Source organism: Protopterus annectens, chromosome 3.part1 (assembly GCF_019279795.1).
Source record: "Protopterus annectens isolate FY-2018-M chromosome 3.part1, PAN1.0, whole genome shotgun sequence".
Taxonomy (NCBI): Eukaryota; Metazoa; Chordata; order Ceratodontiformes; family Protopteridae; genus Protopterus; species Protopterus annectens.
Genome location: NC_056732.1, coordinates 407,265,789 through 407,286,272, shown reverse-complemented (window position 1 = coordinate 407,286,272; position 20,484 = coordinate 407,265,789). Strand labels below are relative to the sequence as shown.

The 20,484-nt window shown below is 36.5% G+C and overlaps 1 protein-coding gene across 1 annotated transcript in view; it reads left to right on the top strand.

Annotated features, from left to right (window-relative positions):
- Positions 1–3,091: 3,091 nt before the first annotated feature.
- Positions 3,092–20,484, top strand: part of TOP2B (DNA topoisomerase II beta) — a gene marked incomplete in the record, with an annotated part of 2,991,925 nt that continues 2,974,532 nt past the window's right edge. The window contains 1 exon segment of the mRNA XM_044066877.1: positions 3,092–3,655. Coding sequence (XP_043922812.1) covers positions 3,593–3,655 — 63 coding nt within the window.

The following is a 20,484-nucleotide window of genomic DNA, read 5'->3' as shown; positions in this document are numbered from 1 at the left end:
TTAAGCCAATTAGGAAATTGAAGGTACCCCTGCATTACTCAAGTAATATTAGTTCTTATACATGAGTCATTAGACATTTTTGGTCTCTTAACTACTGATGATGACACAGGAAATTTGATACCCAACCTAAGTTTTTATTTAAAAACATGAAGTCTCTAAAGAGGCAGTTATGCTACCCAAAGGACATTAGAGCAAAAGATAGTCCTGCTTTTACTAAACCATGTGGGAAATGTACAATTTGCAAATATATTGATACCATAGGAAATTGTTTACATCCAGACTTTCATAGGAGATATAAATTTAATGGTTTTGCCACCTGCGATAGAGCGCATGTAGTTTACTTAGCACACTGTACGTCATGCTAAAATTTTTATGTTGGCAACACAGATAGATGCTTAAATGAATTAAAGAGCACCTTTACCACATTAGTAAACTGAGTAGTTTTAATGCCTTGGCTAAACATATAAAAGAGACTAACACTGAGCATAGTTTAAATTTATGGTTATAGGTAGAATCACAAAAATTATTAGAGGTGGGGACATTAGAAACATCACTGAACAACTTGAGGCTAAGTGGATTATTAAGTTAAGGGGTGACCACGGACATGGACTTAATGACAAAGTTCCTATTCAACCTATGCTAAAGGCCAGACCATTGTTTAAGTGAATAGAAATCTATAATTTGTTTGTTTTTAACTGTATGTATTTCAGTGTGTTTTTATGTTTTATGCCATTGAAGTTTTAATGTATTGTACCTTTAAAGTTGGCTATTATGTGATTGAGATGGCACTAATTGGTTTGTTAGTTTAGTGTTATATCACATCTGATAAAGCAGGGAACTGTGAAAGCGCTTAAAATGCAAACCATATTGGATTCCTTGGCCGTTAGTCCCATCGTGTCTTGGAATTAATTATCTTGATTTTTATCTGTGGACTCAAAATCTGGTTGTTGCTGGTGTTTTTTTTTTTTTACAATATTAGTGTAAACAATGTTCCAATTTGCTTGAATTTTTCAAGACTAGTTAGAATGGGAGAAGCATGCAGTAGTATGGATGGCAGAAAATATATTTGTGCAGTGGTTGGTAGTACATGCTGTAGAACAATAAAGTACTTGGATTTGTAGAACTTGCCCCTTTTGTTGTTAGTTTTGCAGGTTGGATAGTACACCTGTTTACCAAACTTAAGGTTGCTCTTTATAATTACATGTGGAAGTCTGGCATGATCTACTGTATGCACATCATCTGTTAATGTGGGTATGTACATACATACCCACATACATCTACATGTAACAACTCTATCATTGTCTTTATAATTTCAAAGCGTGCTGCAGTATATATATATATATATATATATATATATATATATATATATATGTGTGTGTGTGTGTTTATACATATATTTGGTACACTAAAGTAAGCTTAAGAATATTTCAAAATTAATACAAAAAATAGTATGCATAATAGAGTTACCGATTACACGCCTGAGGCAAAGATGATCTAAGCCTAAATGAGTGTTAAGAGAATACTTAATCCAGCTGTAAAAGCTGGTTACTTAGCTGGCACAATTCTTTTCCTTCACTGTCACCCAGCCCACATACATCAGTGTTATTTGGGTACCCTAGTCATAGCCGGCCTTAGGCACAGGCCAACTAGGCGGCCACCTAGGGCACCACATTAGCAGGGGGTGCTTTTCTAGTAATATGGATGGTGTAGATAGACCAGGATGCGGACACGGAGTGGTGGTGGTGGGGTGCTGTGGACCAGCCCTTTTGCCTAGGGCACCAGTTGACCAAAGGCCAGCAATGACCCTAGTGCTACAGCACACGTGGAGCAAACACTTCAAGACTTACAATTTACCCTGTCTGCGCAAGTCAAAAATGTATACAAAATAATGAAATACGTTTTCTATACATAGTAACAGCAGTAATAACAGCAACAACACTAATAAAAATTGTTTGATTTTGGGTAGTACAGTGGCGCCATCCATCCCTCATTGGGCAGGACTCTATTTGGATGATTTTGTTCTACGAAAAAATATTGAAAAATTGCAAATGTCTTGAGAATTTTAGAACAAAAAACATTGCACAAATTTTCTTTATTTGTTGCAGAAACAATTATTTTAATATTAGCTGAAACAGAACAAGCAACTCAAATGCTATAAAAATAAGCTTAATAATTTTACATCTGAAACATATTTTATTAGCTGAAACAGAACAAGCAATTCATATGCTATAAGAATAAGTTTGTATTTTGGCAAACAAATATTGAGTTTCTACAAAAAAAGTACCACTTTGGTCTTTTGAAAAGTCGGCAACCCTGATATATTTTAGTTCGGTTTTTGCTTGGGTGCGTTATGTGCAGTGTCTGTGTTAAGTTTTTATGCTTTCCCGATTTCCATGGGGCTCCTGTTTAGTCACACAATGCAATGATAAGCTATAAGTATACAGGGTCTTCCAAATTCTCCTTAGTGTATGTGTCCTGCAATAAAAAAAGGATCAGAGCCTTCAAATTAAGCATGTAGTGGGAATGAATTAGCACGCAATCATTTTTTACAATGTCAAACAATAACGTCCTACAAATACTGAGTTATTAAAACTTAAACGAAGTTTAACATCATCGTCATGTGAGAACAGTAGTACAGCACTTACATTGCTTAAAAAAGTGTTACAATCCCGTAACCAAATGCAAATAAGTAAATGTAAACCACTGTAATAAAAGAAGATCATAACTGTAGTTAACTAGATTTAGGGCTACAGTCAGGATAATGGCCATATTTTAAGTTGGGTCTAATGTACCCCTGGCAGCGAGCATGCTCAAACAGTTGTGCTTTGCAAAATATACAGTAATTTCTAGCCTGGTAGTTATACAGAAAATGTGCCCTCGCTTTGCAAAAGATGCAGTCATTTCTAGCCTGGAAGTTATACAGAAAATGTGCTCCCTCCCAAAATACAACTATAATAACACCAATGGAAAGGAAAATAAGACCCTAAGTTCTCTTTCTTCATTTTTAACAGCTGTGACGTCAGCGATGAGTTCTAGTGGGCCCCTTTCCATTGGTGAGCTCGGGTCCTTCCTGTGATTTCCTGCACCTATTGGTCGCTTTATTCGGATGGCGCTTGTAATTTTTTAGAGCAAAGCTATGCCGGACGGAAGGAGAGGTGGTTATTGTTTCCAAGAGTGAACACCGTGAAGGAGTTATTTTTTTAAGTTTGTTTTATATAATTTATTTTTTATTTTAAATATTCTATTTAAAGATTATATCTTGTGGAAAACGGATTGCACCGCCTTTGCTGTAATGCACTGATTGTGAAACAAAAACCATTTATACGGAGATAAATTAGGAATTCCTTCCGGGCCCCTTCCCAGCCTCCGGTGCTCGAGTTTAACAATAACCGAAGAGGAGGCTTCTTGAGTGGTCCTCGAGGTGAATAGCAGGCCGGAGCTGTTGCGGCTCGCATTTCACACGTCTGTGAAGACAAAGGGAAGAGGGACATTTGTTCCGATGGGACGCACGTTATGGAATAATTTGCACGGCTAAACAGCTTTTTAATTTTTTAAGAACGTTTTAATTATTTATACATACAAACGGTAGAAAATGGCCAAGGTTGGAGGAGGTGGTGGACCTGGAGGAGGAAACGAAGGTGGACTGACGTGGGTGGTAAGTAGAAAGGATACGAAGTATTTACAGGTGAAGATGTTTTGGTTTCTGGTATCCGATCGTTTTATTAGTTGCAGTTTGATACTTGTTTACGTTCCTTGAGATGATGTGCATCGTTAATAATGAAAGTACAGCAGTGGATCAAAGTTGAATGGACTGTATAGAAATGTTTTCCAAAACGTCGCAGGTTGATGCTCTCGCAATACTCTGCCGCATGGATCATGCAGTTTAAATGGTCTGGTAAACAAAGATTGACCCGATCAGGTTTATGGGTGAAAAACAACTGAACAAGCTCGTTTGGAATGTGCCTTGGAACTTTTTATTCCATTGTCTGCAAAGTTTTTATGTATAATGTTTGGTATCGATGGAGTTTGATAGGGTTTTGGGGCATTTTTCCAACTGTACATCTTTTTTTTATCCACAAAGACGAAGTGGTAGTCTGTGTTTTGAAACTTGTAAATAGTAGAACTATATACCTTTTGTGTCATACTGTTTTGACAAGCAAGGTCTTAAAAGTAAGTTGTGGCATTTACTTTGCATACAGACATTCTGTGGCGCGAGCTTTGAGTGCTGCATGCGTGAACAATAGAGTAGGTCGCGCAGATTGCAGCAGCAAAGCCAGGACTTGCGATGTACCTTTTGCTGCGCAAGGCATTCGGGAATACCATATGATGTGAACTTGGGGGGAGGAGCCAAAAGTGTTGAAAGTGGAGTGTGTGTGTGCGTGCGTGCGTGCGCTCTTGATGGTACCATCTTTCTAAGAACTTGTTTTTGTAATACTGCTGGTGACTTAAGTCAGTGCTAGATAAGTAGAGCTGTTCGTTGTAATCTAAATATATTGGCAATACTGCAGAAGTTTACCTATTGAAATATGAACTGAGGATGGAATTGTTGTGGTGGTGGTAAGTTTGAAAAAATATGAACTGAGATTTGTAGTGGTAGTAAGCTTAAAAGTTTAAACCGTTTTTCTGTCTCCAGATAATCTGATGCGACCCTCATGTGATCAGACATGCTAGGGGAGAGAAAGCCCTTGAGCATGTCCTAGGTCTGTATCTCGCCTCTCACTGGGTTGCGCGTAATGCCCCTTTCATGAGAAGTGCTTGGTTATTGGGGAGGGGGTAATCTTAACTACATGCCCGACCACCCCAGCTGATTCAGAATTGGAGAAGTGGATGTTTTCCAGAGTCCATTGATTGCAGAGTTCCTCAGTGTATCAGAGAGTGGGCACAAGTACCTTACAGAAGAACCTCATTTATTTTGATTCATTCTGGTGTCTTGTCATTTTTGTCACTGTCCAAAGCTTGTAATCACAAATGAGGATGAGACTCGAGATTAAATAATTGACTACTTTTCTGGTGATTTACTTGGGTAAAGTGACTTTTTCCTTTTTTATTTCTCCCAAGTTTTTTGGGTTTCTAATAGCATGAATGGTAATGGACCCCATTCCCAAGTCAAAGTATTATTAAGGCAGCTAGCTTAATGCTAATCTATGAGTAAATATCATAAGAAATGAGGCACGTTGCTTTAATACTACAAAAAAAGTATTGTAATAAGGCACTGCATCACTAAACTAAAGAATATTTGGATAAAGTTGCATTTCCTCATAACTTTTGTCATGTTTGTTTGTTTATTTTATTTTACTTTTGTTGACCGGGCTAGTCTAACTGGATATATGTCCATTTTCAGTAGAGGCCCAGGGAAATGAGCTCTAAGACATACTGATAACATAAAAATGACAAATATATATAAAAAAATTACGGTAATATATACACTGACAAATCAGGTTAATAAGAAATAATTTGAAGAGGAGACATCAATACAATGTAAACTGGAGTTTCAAAATAACATGTAGGTACATTTACTTAATGCAAAAAGGAGGCATACATGCTAGTTCAATGAGCAGGTAAAGTACAACACTTAATGGCAAAGAAAAAAGGAGGTATACAGGCTGATGCCATATCCAGTACAGTACACCATGTAAGAGGCAGCTTAATGATCAGTAATAGTAATAATGAGTTAAAAAGAAAACAATTTTTGTTTTACAAATAAGTGAGAGAGGGAATGAAATAATGAGATACGGAGCTTAGAAGTCATATATTGTTAAAAAGGATGACAGAAAATTTGGAAAGACTGAGCATAATTCGGGTAGAGTAGACATTTAGGGAGGTTTAGTACAGGGACATGACCAGACAGAAGCCAATTTGTGTTCAGCCACTGTACTTCGCAAACACTTTTGGGACACTTATGTTAGTAGAATTCTGATTTTTAATTCATTACACGTCGTAGCTGCCTTAGATCTATGTTAACAAGTTTAATTAGAAAATTTGGATGTGACAAGACTTTGCAATTTCTGTCCTTAAAATTACATAACAGTAAGTTTTTCCGGTGCAGTAATCGCAGTCAACCATATTAAAATAAGCCTGTTTCAGTTAAGCAAACTTTATAGGAGAGCTAATAAGTATTTTTCTTTGGCTAAACTGATAACTTTAATGCCACCTCCTATATGACCAGTATGCTAAGGAAGGCACTGAGAAAGTGTAAATGGCTTTAATTTACTTGTAGTCGAAAGCACAACTTGCTGACCTAAAATAAACTTGTTGTGGTTCAATATTGAACCTTCCAGTGAAATGAGCCATACTAAACGGAGAATACCAAAAATATAAGTAAAGTAATGTGAGAATAAGATCCTGTGAATGTGTAGGTGTGATGTGCAGTTTTCGTGACACAGCCTTAATTAAAATCAGTTATCCAACTTGTATAGTATAGTCAGTTAAAATCATTATAAAACAACATTTTCTCATTTTAGAATTGACTGTTTCTTCTTTAAAATGGGTTCAGTACTGATCGTTGTATTAATACCTGGAACAGCATCTCCTTGTAGTCTAAGAATCCATTCATATTCAAGTAATTATATTCTGTTATTAATAATTAAATATTATTATAAAAAGATGTGGCAGTGTCGCATGATTCTACGCTTGTATAAGTTGAGAAGTTGGTTGAATGATTTTACTACACACTAAAAAGGGGCATTGGCCTGAAAACTTTATGACTTGCTGAGTTTGTTGTTTTAATACAGTTCTTAGGACGCCAGAAATTTAAGTGTTTTCTCTCGCTGAAGTTTTTGCTTTTTTCTTTGGATTTTTGAGGAATAATCAGGAGTTATGGCAGTTTCACTTTTTAGCAGGTAATGAATTGGTATGGTAGAGCACTACTGAATATGGATTTCACATAGGTCTAGTGAATTCACTTAAGTAATTTTGCAGCATGAGAAAACATAACAACATTTTATTTGCTGCTGATACAGTTTTACTTAAGATGAGCCAGATTGCTGCTTTAGTTCTGTTTAAAAAAAATGATGCTGTTTGGGCAAAAGGCAGAAGCCAATTTGTGTTCAGCCACTGTACTACTTCGCAAACACTTTTGGGACACATTTATGGTGTGCCAATTTAGGATTGTAACTGCATCCAAGTCTATAATTTAATTTAAATTATATGCAAAGGCAGTTGTAGGGATTGTATGTGGTTGAAAATTTGATGCCGATGTCTGGCGATGTAAATCTAGAAGTCAGCCGAGCAGTAGAAACAAAATGTTCATTGCTAGACTTGAATGCTTTTTTTTTTTTTTTTATTTTATAAAATAATCACAATAATACTTAAGAGATTTGTGAAGAGTAAATGAAAAAGATTCCACTAAATCTCACGCACAAAAAAAACTATTTACAAGCGTGTCCATTAACCATCAAACCATTCAAGTTATACATTAACATTAAATCTAAAATGCAATTATCTTTACTTGTCAAGCAGATCTGTAAGTTCTGCCCATGCATTGTAGCAAGAGGTAATCCTGTTTGTTCTTGACTTAATTGTTGTGATTTCCAGGTGACAGACTTCAGTTGCAATATTTACAAATTCTTTGAAGGAGGGTGTAGATTCATTCTTCCAATTCTGAGTTGTAACCTTTCTCGCTACAGATAGTATACACCACAAAATGTGATATTTCATTTTTTAATACATATAGGAATGTTAAAAGGGATTGGTGATTTAGATAAAACAAATCTCCAAAAAAAGAGCAAGAGGTTGTTATTCCATAAAAGTACAGTCAAACATGTGTTGCCAATTTGCTTTAAGTTCTTATTTACTCAATTTTATGTAGTGTGAAGAAAAGCCTCTGCAGAAATTTCCAAGTAGAGAGATTCCATCTGAGAGATGAAGTATATTTAGAAGATATTAGAATGAAATTTTTATTTTCGTCACTCTGTTATTAATTTGGGTAAAATAGTTCCAATGATTGTCATTGCAACTCTGTTTCTCTCCTCACAACTATATATAATTTAGATAAGCGATTCTGTCCCAGTGTGTTTTGTTGCATTAAGAATATTAGATATTCAGTTCATTTTGGGATATGATCTCTTATCCTTAGTTGCATTAACTTAATTTCTCCCGCTACATCTTGTCTGCAGGATTGTACATTTAGCCAGATGCCTTTATCTAAATCATATTTGTTCTTAATATAATCAACAGAATGTAGCTTTTTTTCTTTCATTAATTGAAACCAATATAGCAGTTTTTTTTCTATTTAAATCTGTTTCTAACTTTGAGGTGGAGATGCTATTTTGGGTATATGCCATAGGAAATATAAGGTTTCTATACATAAAATATTGAAAAGTGTTTAATATAGTAGAAATGAAATCTGAGTCCCTTGTTTGAAGACTTTTTTCTATAACGTAATCCTTTAATAACCGATGCAGAGTGTTTTAGTAAGAGATATTATTTATTATGTTTAGAGTTTATAAAAATTTCCTAAAAATTCTTTCCATCTAGCTGTGTACGTGTTAATCCAGAGTTAGAAAATCAGACAAAAATAATAGAAATTAATAAGTTAAGCAACAAATACTTGGAAATCTTAAACCATAAAACTAAAATTAATCTTGAGAATTTAAAGATGATTAAAAAAACTACTCCCATGGGAAGAAAAAGAAAATAACAGAAGTAGAAGATATTATAAAATAATTCAGAGACCAATCAAAATAATATGTTAATAGATCCAGGAGAAATAGTTTTATCTGATGACCTAATTAATTGACAAACCAATCTCTGTCTGAACTTCAAATTTCTAAACTGAAACCTAATAAATCACCAGGTAATGATGGGATTATATCTGAACTTTATAGTCTGTTACCAAAGAAGCCCTAGACATACTACACAAGTTTTTTTATATAGTCAAAGACCTGGCTAAAGTTCCTCCTTCCTGGAAATATATCCTTATCTCTTCAATTTAAAAAAAATGACAACTTACTCTTCATACAGGCCGATTTCACTTTTAAATGTAGATTTATAAATTGATCATGGCAATTCATGCTAATAGATTACAATATATTCTACTTTCCATGATTGACCAAGATCAAACTGGCTTTATCTTGAATAGAAAATACTTGTGATATTGAGTAATCACAATAATTGACTATGCAGTTAAGAGAGCTTAACATTAATGAATCTTGATATTAATAGTGGAAATATCTTTTGCTGGTTTTAGAATATAATTTCTCGAGTAACTTCACACATCTTATTTCTGTTTTGTGTATGTTAAAATAGGTACTCCTTTCACCTCTCCTTTTTACCCTAGTTATGAAACCATTTGCTAATTTTCTCACAGCAAATACAGAGGTAAAAGGTATTAACATAAATCAGAATTTAAACTCTAAAATTCAGCTGTTTGCTGATGACATCATACTGACATTAAATGACAGTGATACTTCTCTATCTACAGTTTTCTTAGCAGTGGATGTATTTCACAGAATGTCTGGTTTAACATTTAATGATGACAAACCCTACGCATAAATAAAATAAGAATTGAATCAAATTAAATTCTTTAAATATATTGTCAGAGTAAAAAATGAATTATAACAGTTTACATTACTTGTAATAAATTATAATTATACTAACGGTATATCTAACTGCGGTGGTGGTGCTGCGGTAGTGTTGTCGCCTCACAGCAAGACGTTGTCTCGTTCGATTCTCAGCTAGAGCTTCTTCTGTGTGGAAGCATACATGAATAAGGCGTGCCTTCGTTGAAGGTTGTGCGTCAGGGCTGGTAACCCGGTACGTAAAAATCTACTACCAATCATTAGCGGACCGGAGTTCCGCTGTGGCGACCCCTAACCGGGAAAAGCCGAAAGACACAAACTAACAGTATATCTAATGTTAAGAATCTAATAGACAAATGGAATAAAATATTCTTCACGGTGGAAGAGAAGTTATCTATAATCAAAATGATTACCTTGCCAAAAATCCTATTGTATTAAAGAATTTAACATTTTAATTTTGAGATTTTTCTGGTACCCCAATAAACCAGGAATTGCTTTAAACCATCATATGAGAGACTGGGCAGCAGGTGGGATAGGGCTACCAGATCTGGATTTGTGTTAATTTTCATCAATTCCCTGCACTCTTCTTGATTTGCACTCTACAGCCCATTACACATTTTCCATAAATTGGATTGAAAAAAGGTGTATCCTATTTATTATTAACCTGCTCAGTGACTGGGAATATCACTCTTCCCCAAATTCAAATAAATATTCCAGACCCATTTATATCTGTTCTCTTGTTTCTTATGTTTAGCCTCAGTTAGGGTACTGGCTCCCCATTCCGAGACCTATGCAGATCAAGGTACCATTTTAGACAGCCTACATTCACACTTCCTCTAGGGGTAAAGCATTGGGGTAAAAGCATTTAGGAAGGTTGCACTGACAAATTGCATGCATAAATTCCAAAGAGGTAATGTAAATCTGGTTATGTTACTTTCAAAACTAAGTTAAAAGAGCATGTTAGGATGAGTATAGATGACATGTTTATATTCACTGTCCTTTTCTTTCCCTACCATGTGCAAAACAACATTGGGCCTGTATGTTTAACATGCTGTGTTGTATCACTTGAGTACATTGTGCATAGTTTACTGCATTGCAACATTTTATTCATTAACCTGTCTTTTATGTTTGATTTGGCACTTTGTGAGCTGTTGTTTAAAAGGTTTATGGTCCAGATTGATTCTTGGGAGTATCAGCATCATAAAAGATATATATAGATGTCAGCGTATTGTGTAGTGAGGAAAGATGGATTACACTGTAGATAGTAAGTGGGTAGTAAAAATGCCCTTTTCCTGCAGCTGTACTTATCTTTTTTAGCTTCAAGAAATGTGCTACGTTGAATGCACCAATGAACTATTAGTTGTAGAAGACAACTTCAACCGTTTGCATTAAGAACATCTTTTTATTGTAGGACCTTTAGGGAAGAATTTAAAGATTTTTGTTGGATCTGTCTGTATATCCCTTTGGCAGAGTAGCCAGAGATGGACAGTCAGCATAACTGTTTTTATATTTGGCTTTCAAGTTCCAGCTGAACAAATTAAGGTTTAAGGTATAGACTACTAAGGGTGCTGTGCAGAATGAAAGTTCCTAACTTTGCAGTGCTTTGTGAAATGTATTTATTCATTGCAGTTTGATACTTTGGTAAGTGAGCTGATCGATTAACCCTTTTCATTCTGTGCCCAACGTAGTGCAACAGATAGTATATGTCTAAGGACATGTATGTGGTCCAGAAGCAACAGGCCATGTATTCATTCTTTGTGTTTGTTTTCCTTTATCAGCAGACTGTTTAAATACACACTAACCATGTAAAAAGTTATTTACAAGAATTGTTTACTTTCACCAATGACATTTTGTATTTGTTGGCACCAAGAGATGTGTAGTGGAATTTAACTTTCATATTCAGTATCTCAGTTATCCCTTTCCCCAAAACAGTTGTCTAAACATTTTTTTTAAACTCATTCAAAAACTATTACTGTTCCACAACTGCGTTGGTAAGTTATTCCAAATTTTTGCCACCCGAGTCTGAAAAAAATTGCTTTAGTTATCTACAGAAAAACTTAATTGTTTGTGTCTGTATGTTATGCCTTACAGTGGTCGTTTCTGGCATGTTTTGTAATGTTTCATCCTTAGAAATTTTATTTGCCTGAATCAGATCCATTCTTTTACATTTATAATGAATAAAGTGTAGTTTAAGTATGGCCATCCTTTTCTGATAAGGAATCTCCATTAATGGATATGTCCTGTGGGTGTAATATATTTGGGCATAAACTTACTGGCATCTTCTGCTGTTAACAGTCACCATTGCCATATTCTATCATTGCGTAGATCATGGGTTTAAACAGTGGTAATAACCTTTTCTTGTATCTTGTTTAAAATTGTCCTTGATATAGTTCTGTACGTGTATGCTCCTTAAAGGTTGATGTCATTGTAATATAAATTCTAAGATATTTTACAGATCTGTACCTCCTCCATAATACTCAAATACCTTGTATAAGGAAGGGTAACTGTCATATTTTTCAAGTGCATCACCTCACTTTATCAACATTTAAAATTTAGGTGATTTTTATATATATATATATATATATATATATATATATATGTATATATATATAATTTTTTTTTTTCCTGCATGCTCCGTAGCCTTTTTTCCCCTCTTTCTTAATCCCCTAAAATGTGATAATACATTTTATCTTGACAAATACAGAAAAAATATTTTTTCATTTTGTTTGCTTGTTTATCTTGAGTGGTACACCACAATTACCTGCTGGCGGGTAATACGGTTGCTGTATACCTTAACTTGCTTGCTTTAGTATCATAAATCCTACTCCCTTGCAGACTGGAAATGGTGACCAGTCCAATATTGATTATTGGGATCATAATGTTCACACCTTTCAGCATGTCTCCTGTCATCCGCACTTCCCCTCTTGTGTCTGTTTCATCATGTTTGTGTGTACCACTTGTACAGAAATCTGGTTGGTTTTAAGGCTCCCCTATATGTTTTTTTTTTTTTTTTAATCACTTATTTCCATATGCCCTTGTTGTTCCATCCATATACCCTTTTTCCTCCTTTTGCTCCTAGTAGTTACTAACCTAAAGGCATCTTCATTTTCATGCTGTACATTTGATTTTTTTTTTTTTTTAAATAGTTGTATTGATTTAGCAGTTAGTACAACTTGCATGCCCCATCCTGATTATGTGGGCATCCCTTGTTCCCTAATTTTGTTGAGTTCTTCAAATTCTTTCACCACCTTCCCACCACAGTCCCCACACTTTATCCCCCATGATATTGTACTCCTTCAAAACCAGAATCCTCCTGTATTCCATTCTTCTGTTTTAATCACTTCATACCATTTAATTAAACATTTTAAATTTAATACAGTTTTTTTTCTTGCAGACTCTAATACATTTCTCTTACCTTTCAGAGTTTTAAAATCTTGCACTGTTTTAAGTAACCTCTTTTTCACCATATTTGAGCAACCAGACTGGTTCTTTCCATCTTGCACGCTAAAACTGTGTAAATGATCCACCCCAGTCCCAAGCATAATTAGAAAGCAGGACAACTTATTGTATAATAGAAATTGTATTATCTGGTTGTATCGGTGTAAGTGTTTCATATGCATTGTTTGCAAATTACTTCAGGCTAACTGCTGCCCTTCTATACCTGTCTTGCAAAGCTGTAAAAGGAAAGTGAGTGCAGATAACTGTTGAAAAAATTTGTTTAGCTGAAGAAGCTATTCTTTTTGAGCTCCTATTTCAATAGAAAGATGATTCCTAGTGAAACACAACATTTTCCCAAGTTTAGTGAATGCTAATGCCACCTTCTCTGTGCCTGAAAATGGGCTGACCATAGTATCATCTGGACTTTAGTGAGTATAGTAGGTCTTTCTTGGATAAGTACATTTTTTAGTGGTGTGCTGAGTATAGCCATTGAAAGTGTTTTAGATTACGGTGGTTAGTGTAAATGTTCTCCAGTATGACTTTTTGGCGAATGAGTATGAAGTAGCATGTAGTCTAATATTAGAGAATGTCATGGATTTCTTTTTGATCGTGTCAGACTTGAATTGGCTACTCACTTCTGGGTGTGTATTGGATTTATCTTCAGTATGAGTTTCAGTAGGCAAGTGTAATGTTGCACGTAGTAAAAATGGAAAGGAATTTACTAATATGGGGGAAGAAGTGCAAAACAGACCAGTATTGAGGCACTTCTGGTTGCTTCTTCTGTTTGGGTTGCTGAAAGTGTGCCCGCATTTTACTACTCTAACTTGACAGGTTACTGTCTGTTGGATGAGTATGAAATATAGGTAGTCTGGTTAGTTGGAAAATCTGAGTTGCATTTTAATTATTTTGTTTGATAACCAAGTGAGTGGATCAGTGGCATTTTTTGCCATGGTTTGAGCAAAGAAGCAAGATAAGGTAATGTAAAGAAAAAATGTGTGTGTGTGTACAATATAAAATCACACATGGGAATATAATCCTCGAGCTGGAAATGAAAAGCATATCAGATCACAAATAGGAATATAATCCTAGAGCTGGAAATGAAAAGCATATAAATGTATGCAGTATTTACAGGTATGCACACAACTTACAAAATACATTGGAGAAGAAAGTTGTAGAGTCCAGAATGAATAGTGATTTAACAAACCTGTAGTTTGTTCTAAGGGTTACAGCTGCAGAAGACAAAGCTTAGTTCATGGAAGGGTTGTTCAACACACTTTAAATGGAACCTGTGTACAGAGTTTTATAGTGTACTGGGTGCTAGAGAGAGATGATATGAACCAGGATGAGGTGTATTAGAAAAGTAGTTTTTGTGTAGTAGAGATTGGTGGAAGGGAGTAAATCACAGTGGTGTGCCCCTGGCCCAGGATGTGACAACTAGGCATTTCTAATGCAAGAGCACCTAGGTGTAAAAAAAGTGTGTGTGGGGGGGGGGTAAATGTGGCTCCCAAATATGCAGCCAAGTCTAGAAGATTTAGAAACTTTGCTTGGATGTGGTTGCATAAGTATTTCTATACCCCAAGCAGACTCCAAATTTCCTCAAGTACAGTGGATATAATTATTTAGGGTTAATCGGAGTCTCTCTAATTGATGGCAGGCGTGTACCCAAGAAGACTGAATGCTGTAATTAAATCAAAAGGGTGCTTCAACAAAGTGCTAGTTTAAGGGGGGTGCACACGTATGCAACCAGCTTACCGTATGTTTTTTTTTATATTTTTCCCCTAACAGATTTGTTTGTTTTTCAATGGATTGTACAGGTTATAGGTCACATTAAAGGTGGGAAAAGTTTTGAAATGAGTTATTGTGGTCTCATTGTTTTATATCGCAAAAACCTGGCATTTTAACAGGGGGTGTGTACACTTATTTTTATATCCACTGTAGATTGCACATGTTGGAGGGGTGATTGGAAAGAGAGGTAACTGGGAATATTTTTGGAAGTGTAATGAGCTGGCATTGTCAAATAACGGAGAAGCAAACTGATGCAATTAAGAGATTTTTTTGGGAGCTATGATACATAAATGGAATTGCTTAGATATAGCAAGACCTTGCTGAGGTTAATTCTGGTGTTTGCCAAAAAAGTAATTACTAAAAAATGGAAATCTGAGTCTAAATCAGATGTACTAGAAGTAGTGAATATAATAACATGGATAAAAATGGGATCTTTAGAAAAGGGTAGGAACCAATTACATGGAAACAAATGGGAATTGTAGGAACGATGTATGCATAGTAATATTTTAAGGGAGGAATAAAGTTTAAGGGAAGGCAGTAATTGAATGCGCTATGTAATGTTGGACGACTATATAGATTATAAGTGATGTAAATGTCAGTATGATTTGTTTTATAAAAATACATATGTGAAGTTGTTCTATCTCGCTGTTCATTCTTACAAATGGGTTCGGAGCCGATCCTTGGCTCAGTGTCGGCCTGCTACAAAGCTCGAGGTCTTCAGACAGCTCAAGGCCAAGTCCCTATCCCTTGATGCACATAGTTACCTCAGATCTAATTTACCGCTGCATTAGATTGGAGGTTCCTCAGCAATAGCTCGGGCCAGTAAAACTTTATTACAAAGATTTTTTTTCTTATAAATTAATTCTTTTTTAGCTTTAGCTTTAACTTCTTTAGCATTTATATATCTTTGATGTGCTATTCCGTGGTGTGCCTTTTTCATCTTTATATATGGGTCTACTACGGTTGATTGAAAACTCACTTGATTGAAAATGAAATTACTAGGACCACTTCACTGAAAACTCACTTGACTGAAACTCATTTCGTTGAAAGTTATAAATGGCCTTTTCCCCAAAGTCTTCCAAGGCTTCTACTTCTTCGGAAGTTTAAAAAAAAAAAAAAAAAAAGTCGACCACAGCCATCGTAGCCGAGCATCTTGTCCTTTCGGAGCTGGTATCCAAAGTGCCTAAATCTCCACTCCTGCAATCTGTACCTTCTTCTATCCACTCATGTCCGTCTTCTATAAGCATTTCTGATTTGTATGTGGATTTTGTGGTGCAGAAGCTATTGCAGGCACCGGCGTTTTGCTAAATTTTTATCGGCTCTGACCCAAATGGTTTTGGAACCAAAGACCCTTTTACCATCTACTACTTTTCTTCCTCCGAGCCATATTGGTCCTTTGGAGCTGGAGGAGTCAGACGTGATTATTGTTGAGCCTTCAGAGCAGACACCTGCTCCAGTGTCCTCTGCTCCATTTACTGTGACATGCTTGGCGCTGATCGAGGAATTTAGGAGCCAACCCTCTCCCTGGTTGGGTCCGGGGAGGCTAGTCGGACTGGCTTTGTTACGACTCTGCCTCTCGGGGCTTCGGTTTCTTACCATAACATTCCATGTAAGTTGTTCTTCTCGCCTTCATTCTTGCTTCCCACCCTCCTACCCCATCCAGGGTTTTTCATGGACCGAGATACTAGTTTCTTCCTGGTTGCTCAATCCTTCTGTGGCTTTCTCTTAGAGTGATAGAATGACACATGGTGGTGTTATATGCAGCAAACAATATCTGAGGTAACTCTAGGTGTATCATGGGATAAGTACTTGGCCTCGAGCTGTCTGAAGACCTCAGGCTTTGTAGTAGGCAGACTCTGAGCAGAGGATCGGCTCCGAACCCATCTGTAAGAATGAAGGCGAGATGACCAACTTGCATGGAATGCTATGGTGTGTACATAACTTCTTTATTGTTCACATCATAAGTGATAATTTAAAATGTTTCATTAAGAAAAAAAAATATTTTTGATATTTAAAGGTACAGCATTGTTCACTAATCTTGTTTGCAGAGTGAGTAATGTTGTTTAAAGGAGAGAGCATCTATTTAGTTTGACAGGTGTTCTATATTTGGTGTAAGTGCTTAGTGTGAGTTTATGAGGGGGGGGGGATGGGAGGAGCATTATAAAAGCTGTCCTGAATATTATTTTGTAATGTAGTGAAATCCTTACAAAAGATGACTTTTTAAAAGGGTAGCTATTGGTATGAAGAATTGACAAACAAACATGTTTTAATGAATTAACTAACTGGTAATAAAATAGTTTCTACAGTTGAGCATTGCAGTGTACTAGAAGCGAAGTGAGTTCTACTAGCAAATTTGATCTGAAAGGATCTTTTGTGGGGCATGATTTCCTGATCAAGACAAGGAGGATGTCAATTTTTGCTGAAACACTTGCTGAGATAAAAATCACAGTTGGCAAGAACCAAATGCTTTCGACCCACAAAGTCTCTGGCAGCAAGAAGTCCTTTCACAAATTCTGTGCAAGTTTTGTTGTCCCTCTCTTTAAGAAAGAGAGCTGTAGAGATGTTAACAGTGGTTAAACTATGCTGGCTGGGACGATTAACTCTATTGAATGAACTGCACTGCAACATCTGCTTGTGGGCAGTGTTTGTTTTCCAGTATTTTAGGATAGGGAAGAGTATTGTAGTAGATTTAAAAACTGGTCCGTTATTTAGAGTTGGTATGTTTAGGAAGACTGAAGATGCTGGTGGCTTTCTGTTCTGTGGGAGTAATATGGTGAAACAGCTTTCTGTTCTGAGAGAGTAATATGGTAAGTGTTTGATACTGCTAGATTTGTTAGTCCCAGAGCAGTGAGACAGACAAATCTGAGATTACAGTTTGATGTTTGCTGTTCTTTTTTTTTTTTTTTTTTTGGTTGTTTTAATAATTCCAGGGCTTAGACTTGAGGGTATTGATTAGTGCATGTATTAAGAGGCTGAGTGAACATACTAGTTGGAGGTTGTGGATATGGTTAGTAGATTTCTTATGGAAATGTGGATGCAAAAGGCTAAATTTACAAGAGGTTTTGATAGGCAGTATGATTAATAATTACAGTACTGAAGTTTTTATTAAAAGGGAAAAAAATGGCCCGAGGTTCTCACACAGAGGCCTTTGAATGTTCCCTCTTCCAGCATGTCTAGGTTTGTGTTTCTACTCCTAATTTTGAATTTATCAAATTTACTCTAAAATTCCTCTTGTGAGTTTAGATTTAAATGTCGATTGGAAGTTTATTACAAGTGTTAACACCCATCTAAAGTAAACTTTTCTCTAAGGTTAACTGAGCGTCTATATAACACAATACACAATTTTAGTATTGGTACAGTAGGTCTTCTAAAAATCCCCTAATGTACAGAATCAGGTTTGTAAGTCGCTGTAGCCTCTTGCCATATGGTAGTCTTCACTGAGCAAATCTGACAAATGTGATGCTCTTGTTTCTCTTACTGAATATATACAAAAGCTGTGATAGTGCCATGTTTGAGTTCTTGTTGTGGACTTTGGGCTGATGATCTGTATACCTTTCCAGAACCTGTGTTCCCCCACTGATGTTATTTGCGACCTTAGTGTTATCTGCAGACTTTTTCTAGCCAGCGTGTCTCTGCTTTTGTAATGGTCATAAATGCATTAAATAAGTGTCTTATTACTGTAAACTACTTTAGAATAGATGTGTCTGAACCCCAAAGGAGAAAAGGCAGTTCAGACTTTAAACTGCCAAATGAGTGGTTATAAGAAAGGTGGGAAACGGGCTTACGAGTAGTTGCACTGGAGTTAAGGGTCTGTTGCCCATCTCATGGGATGGTAAGTGATACAGGTGTTTTGGAGTGTCTAAGAGAGTTTTTCATCTTTGGGTATAGATTTTAGGCTTACCAAGGTGTGATTAGCTGTTGAAGTGTACAGCAAGAGTATTTTTATGTTGCGGCTTGTGGTGTGAGGTCAAGAAATGGGGACTGCTAAGCAGAATCTTTAATTTTGGGTGTAAGCCAAAAACTGTGGCTCTACGAGAGGGTAGAGAGCTCCTTGAACAGGGAGCAGTGAGTAGAACAGAGCAACAGCAGAGGCAGGGGTAGTTGGGAGTTTTTTGTTGTGAAAAAGTAGGCTTGGTGATGGGTCCTGTTTGCAGTGAACTGTATGGGAAGAGTGGTCATACACTGTGTTTGTTCGTAGGGCTTTAGTAGAGCAGCACCTATGAAATGAGTTGTTAGATTCATTTAATATTTTGTTTGATAGCTAGGTAAGTGGACTGGTCAACAGACTCTTCTCAGCCACAGCCTGGGCACCATGGTGCAAGATGCAAGCATAAAATGTATGTATTGAATGAAGCTCCTCATTAGCACTCTTCAAGAAAAATCTTGATGATTGGATGGGAACTAGGAAATTCACCCCAGGGATCACCTCTGTGGCTCTGCTCGACAGTGGCACAGGAAAATAATTTTCTTGGGTGGAAAAAGCCAGGATACCTTTTTGGCTGGGCTTGTATAGGCCCCAGGGCCGATAGCCTAGTACCTACCTATAAGACTACAGAAGAGTTGTACATAGTACAGTAATAAAGCAGATAATGCACATTTTTGTGTTATTTGCAGTTATAAATACACAAGATATTATTTATGGTATGTATAAATAAGGTGGGCATTCATCCAGGGTCATTTGGTAAAATCATTTTTTTTTTTTCTTTATACATGAAATACGTGACTACAGAGTGAGCTGCAGGGGCTAGTTACTATCAAGGAAGGAAGTAGACTGGCATAATGGTTGAAGTATTTACCGAGCAGGCACAAAGTACAGGATTTGTTTCTCACTTTGGATAGCAAGGGTAGGTTTAGAGGTCCCTTTGGAGTCATTTAGTCTAGTAATCACCTATCAGCCTATTCTCTTTAAATCAGTTGCTCTCTTGCTGACTTACTTCTGTAAGTAGTTTTATTCCAAACAGTTGCGTCTAGCCTTGAGAAAGTTATCGTGTAACGCTTTTTAAAATGAGGGCTAATGAGGGTAATGCTATATTTTTGGCTGTCTGTGTGTAGTTAGGCTGCTTAATTTGTAATTTTTGCTGGGGGAGGGTGGTGTCATTTTTTTTTTACAGCTTGTAGATCTGGTGGCAAAGAAGGAATGTGGCTGTCATTCCCTGCCTGTCGGTCATACTAGCAGAAGTTTGTAGTGATGAGTTCTGGATTTTGCAAGAACAAGGGTGCAGGTTATGTTTATAGTGTTTCTCTGTGTTGCTTGTGTTTTGAGCTGGAATATAGAAAGCAAGTGAGAGCCCATGATACATTTTAGGGATACTCCCATTTTTAACTAAGGCATCACAAGATGTGGGGATGTGGTGTGAGATTCTGTCGCTTGTTTTAAGTTGGAGTGTTTTGCTAATGATAATTGTCAATGTGCTTGACCAGTAGTGTAGGATCCAAGGTGGTCCTTGGGTATGTATGTTCTGGTACTGCTGATACTGAGTTGCCCTCTGTATCAGTAATTTTAGTTCATTATTTAAGGAGTTTTCCTTGGGTTGCTGAATTTCATGGTGTTACACTTCAAGGGCTCAGCTATGCAGCCGCGGTGGTGCAGCAGTAGCGTTGTTGCCTCACAGCAATAGGTTCTCCCATTCGATTCTCTGCTGGAGTGCCTTCTGTGTGGAGTCTGCATGTCCTCCCCACGGTCGAGTGGCATTCGAAAGACATGCGTGAATGGGTGTGCCTTCGTTGAAGGTTGGGTGTCGAG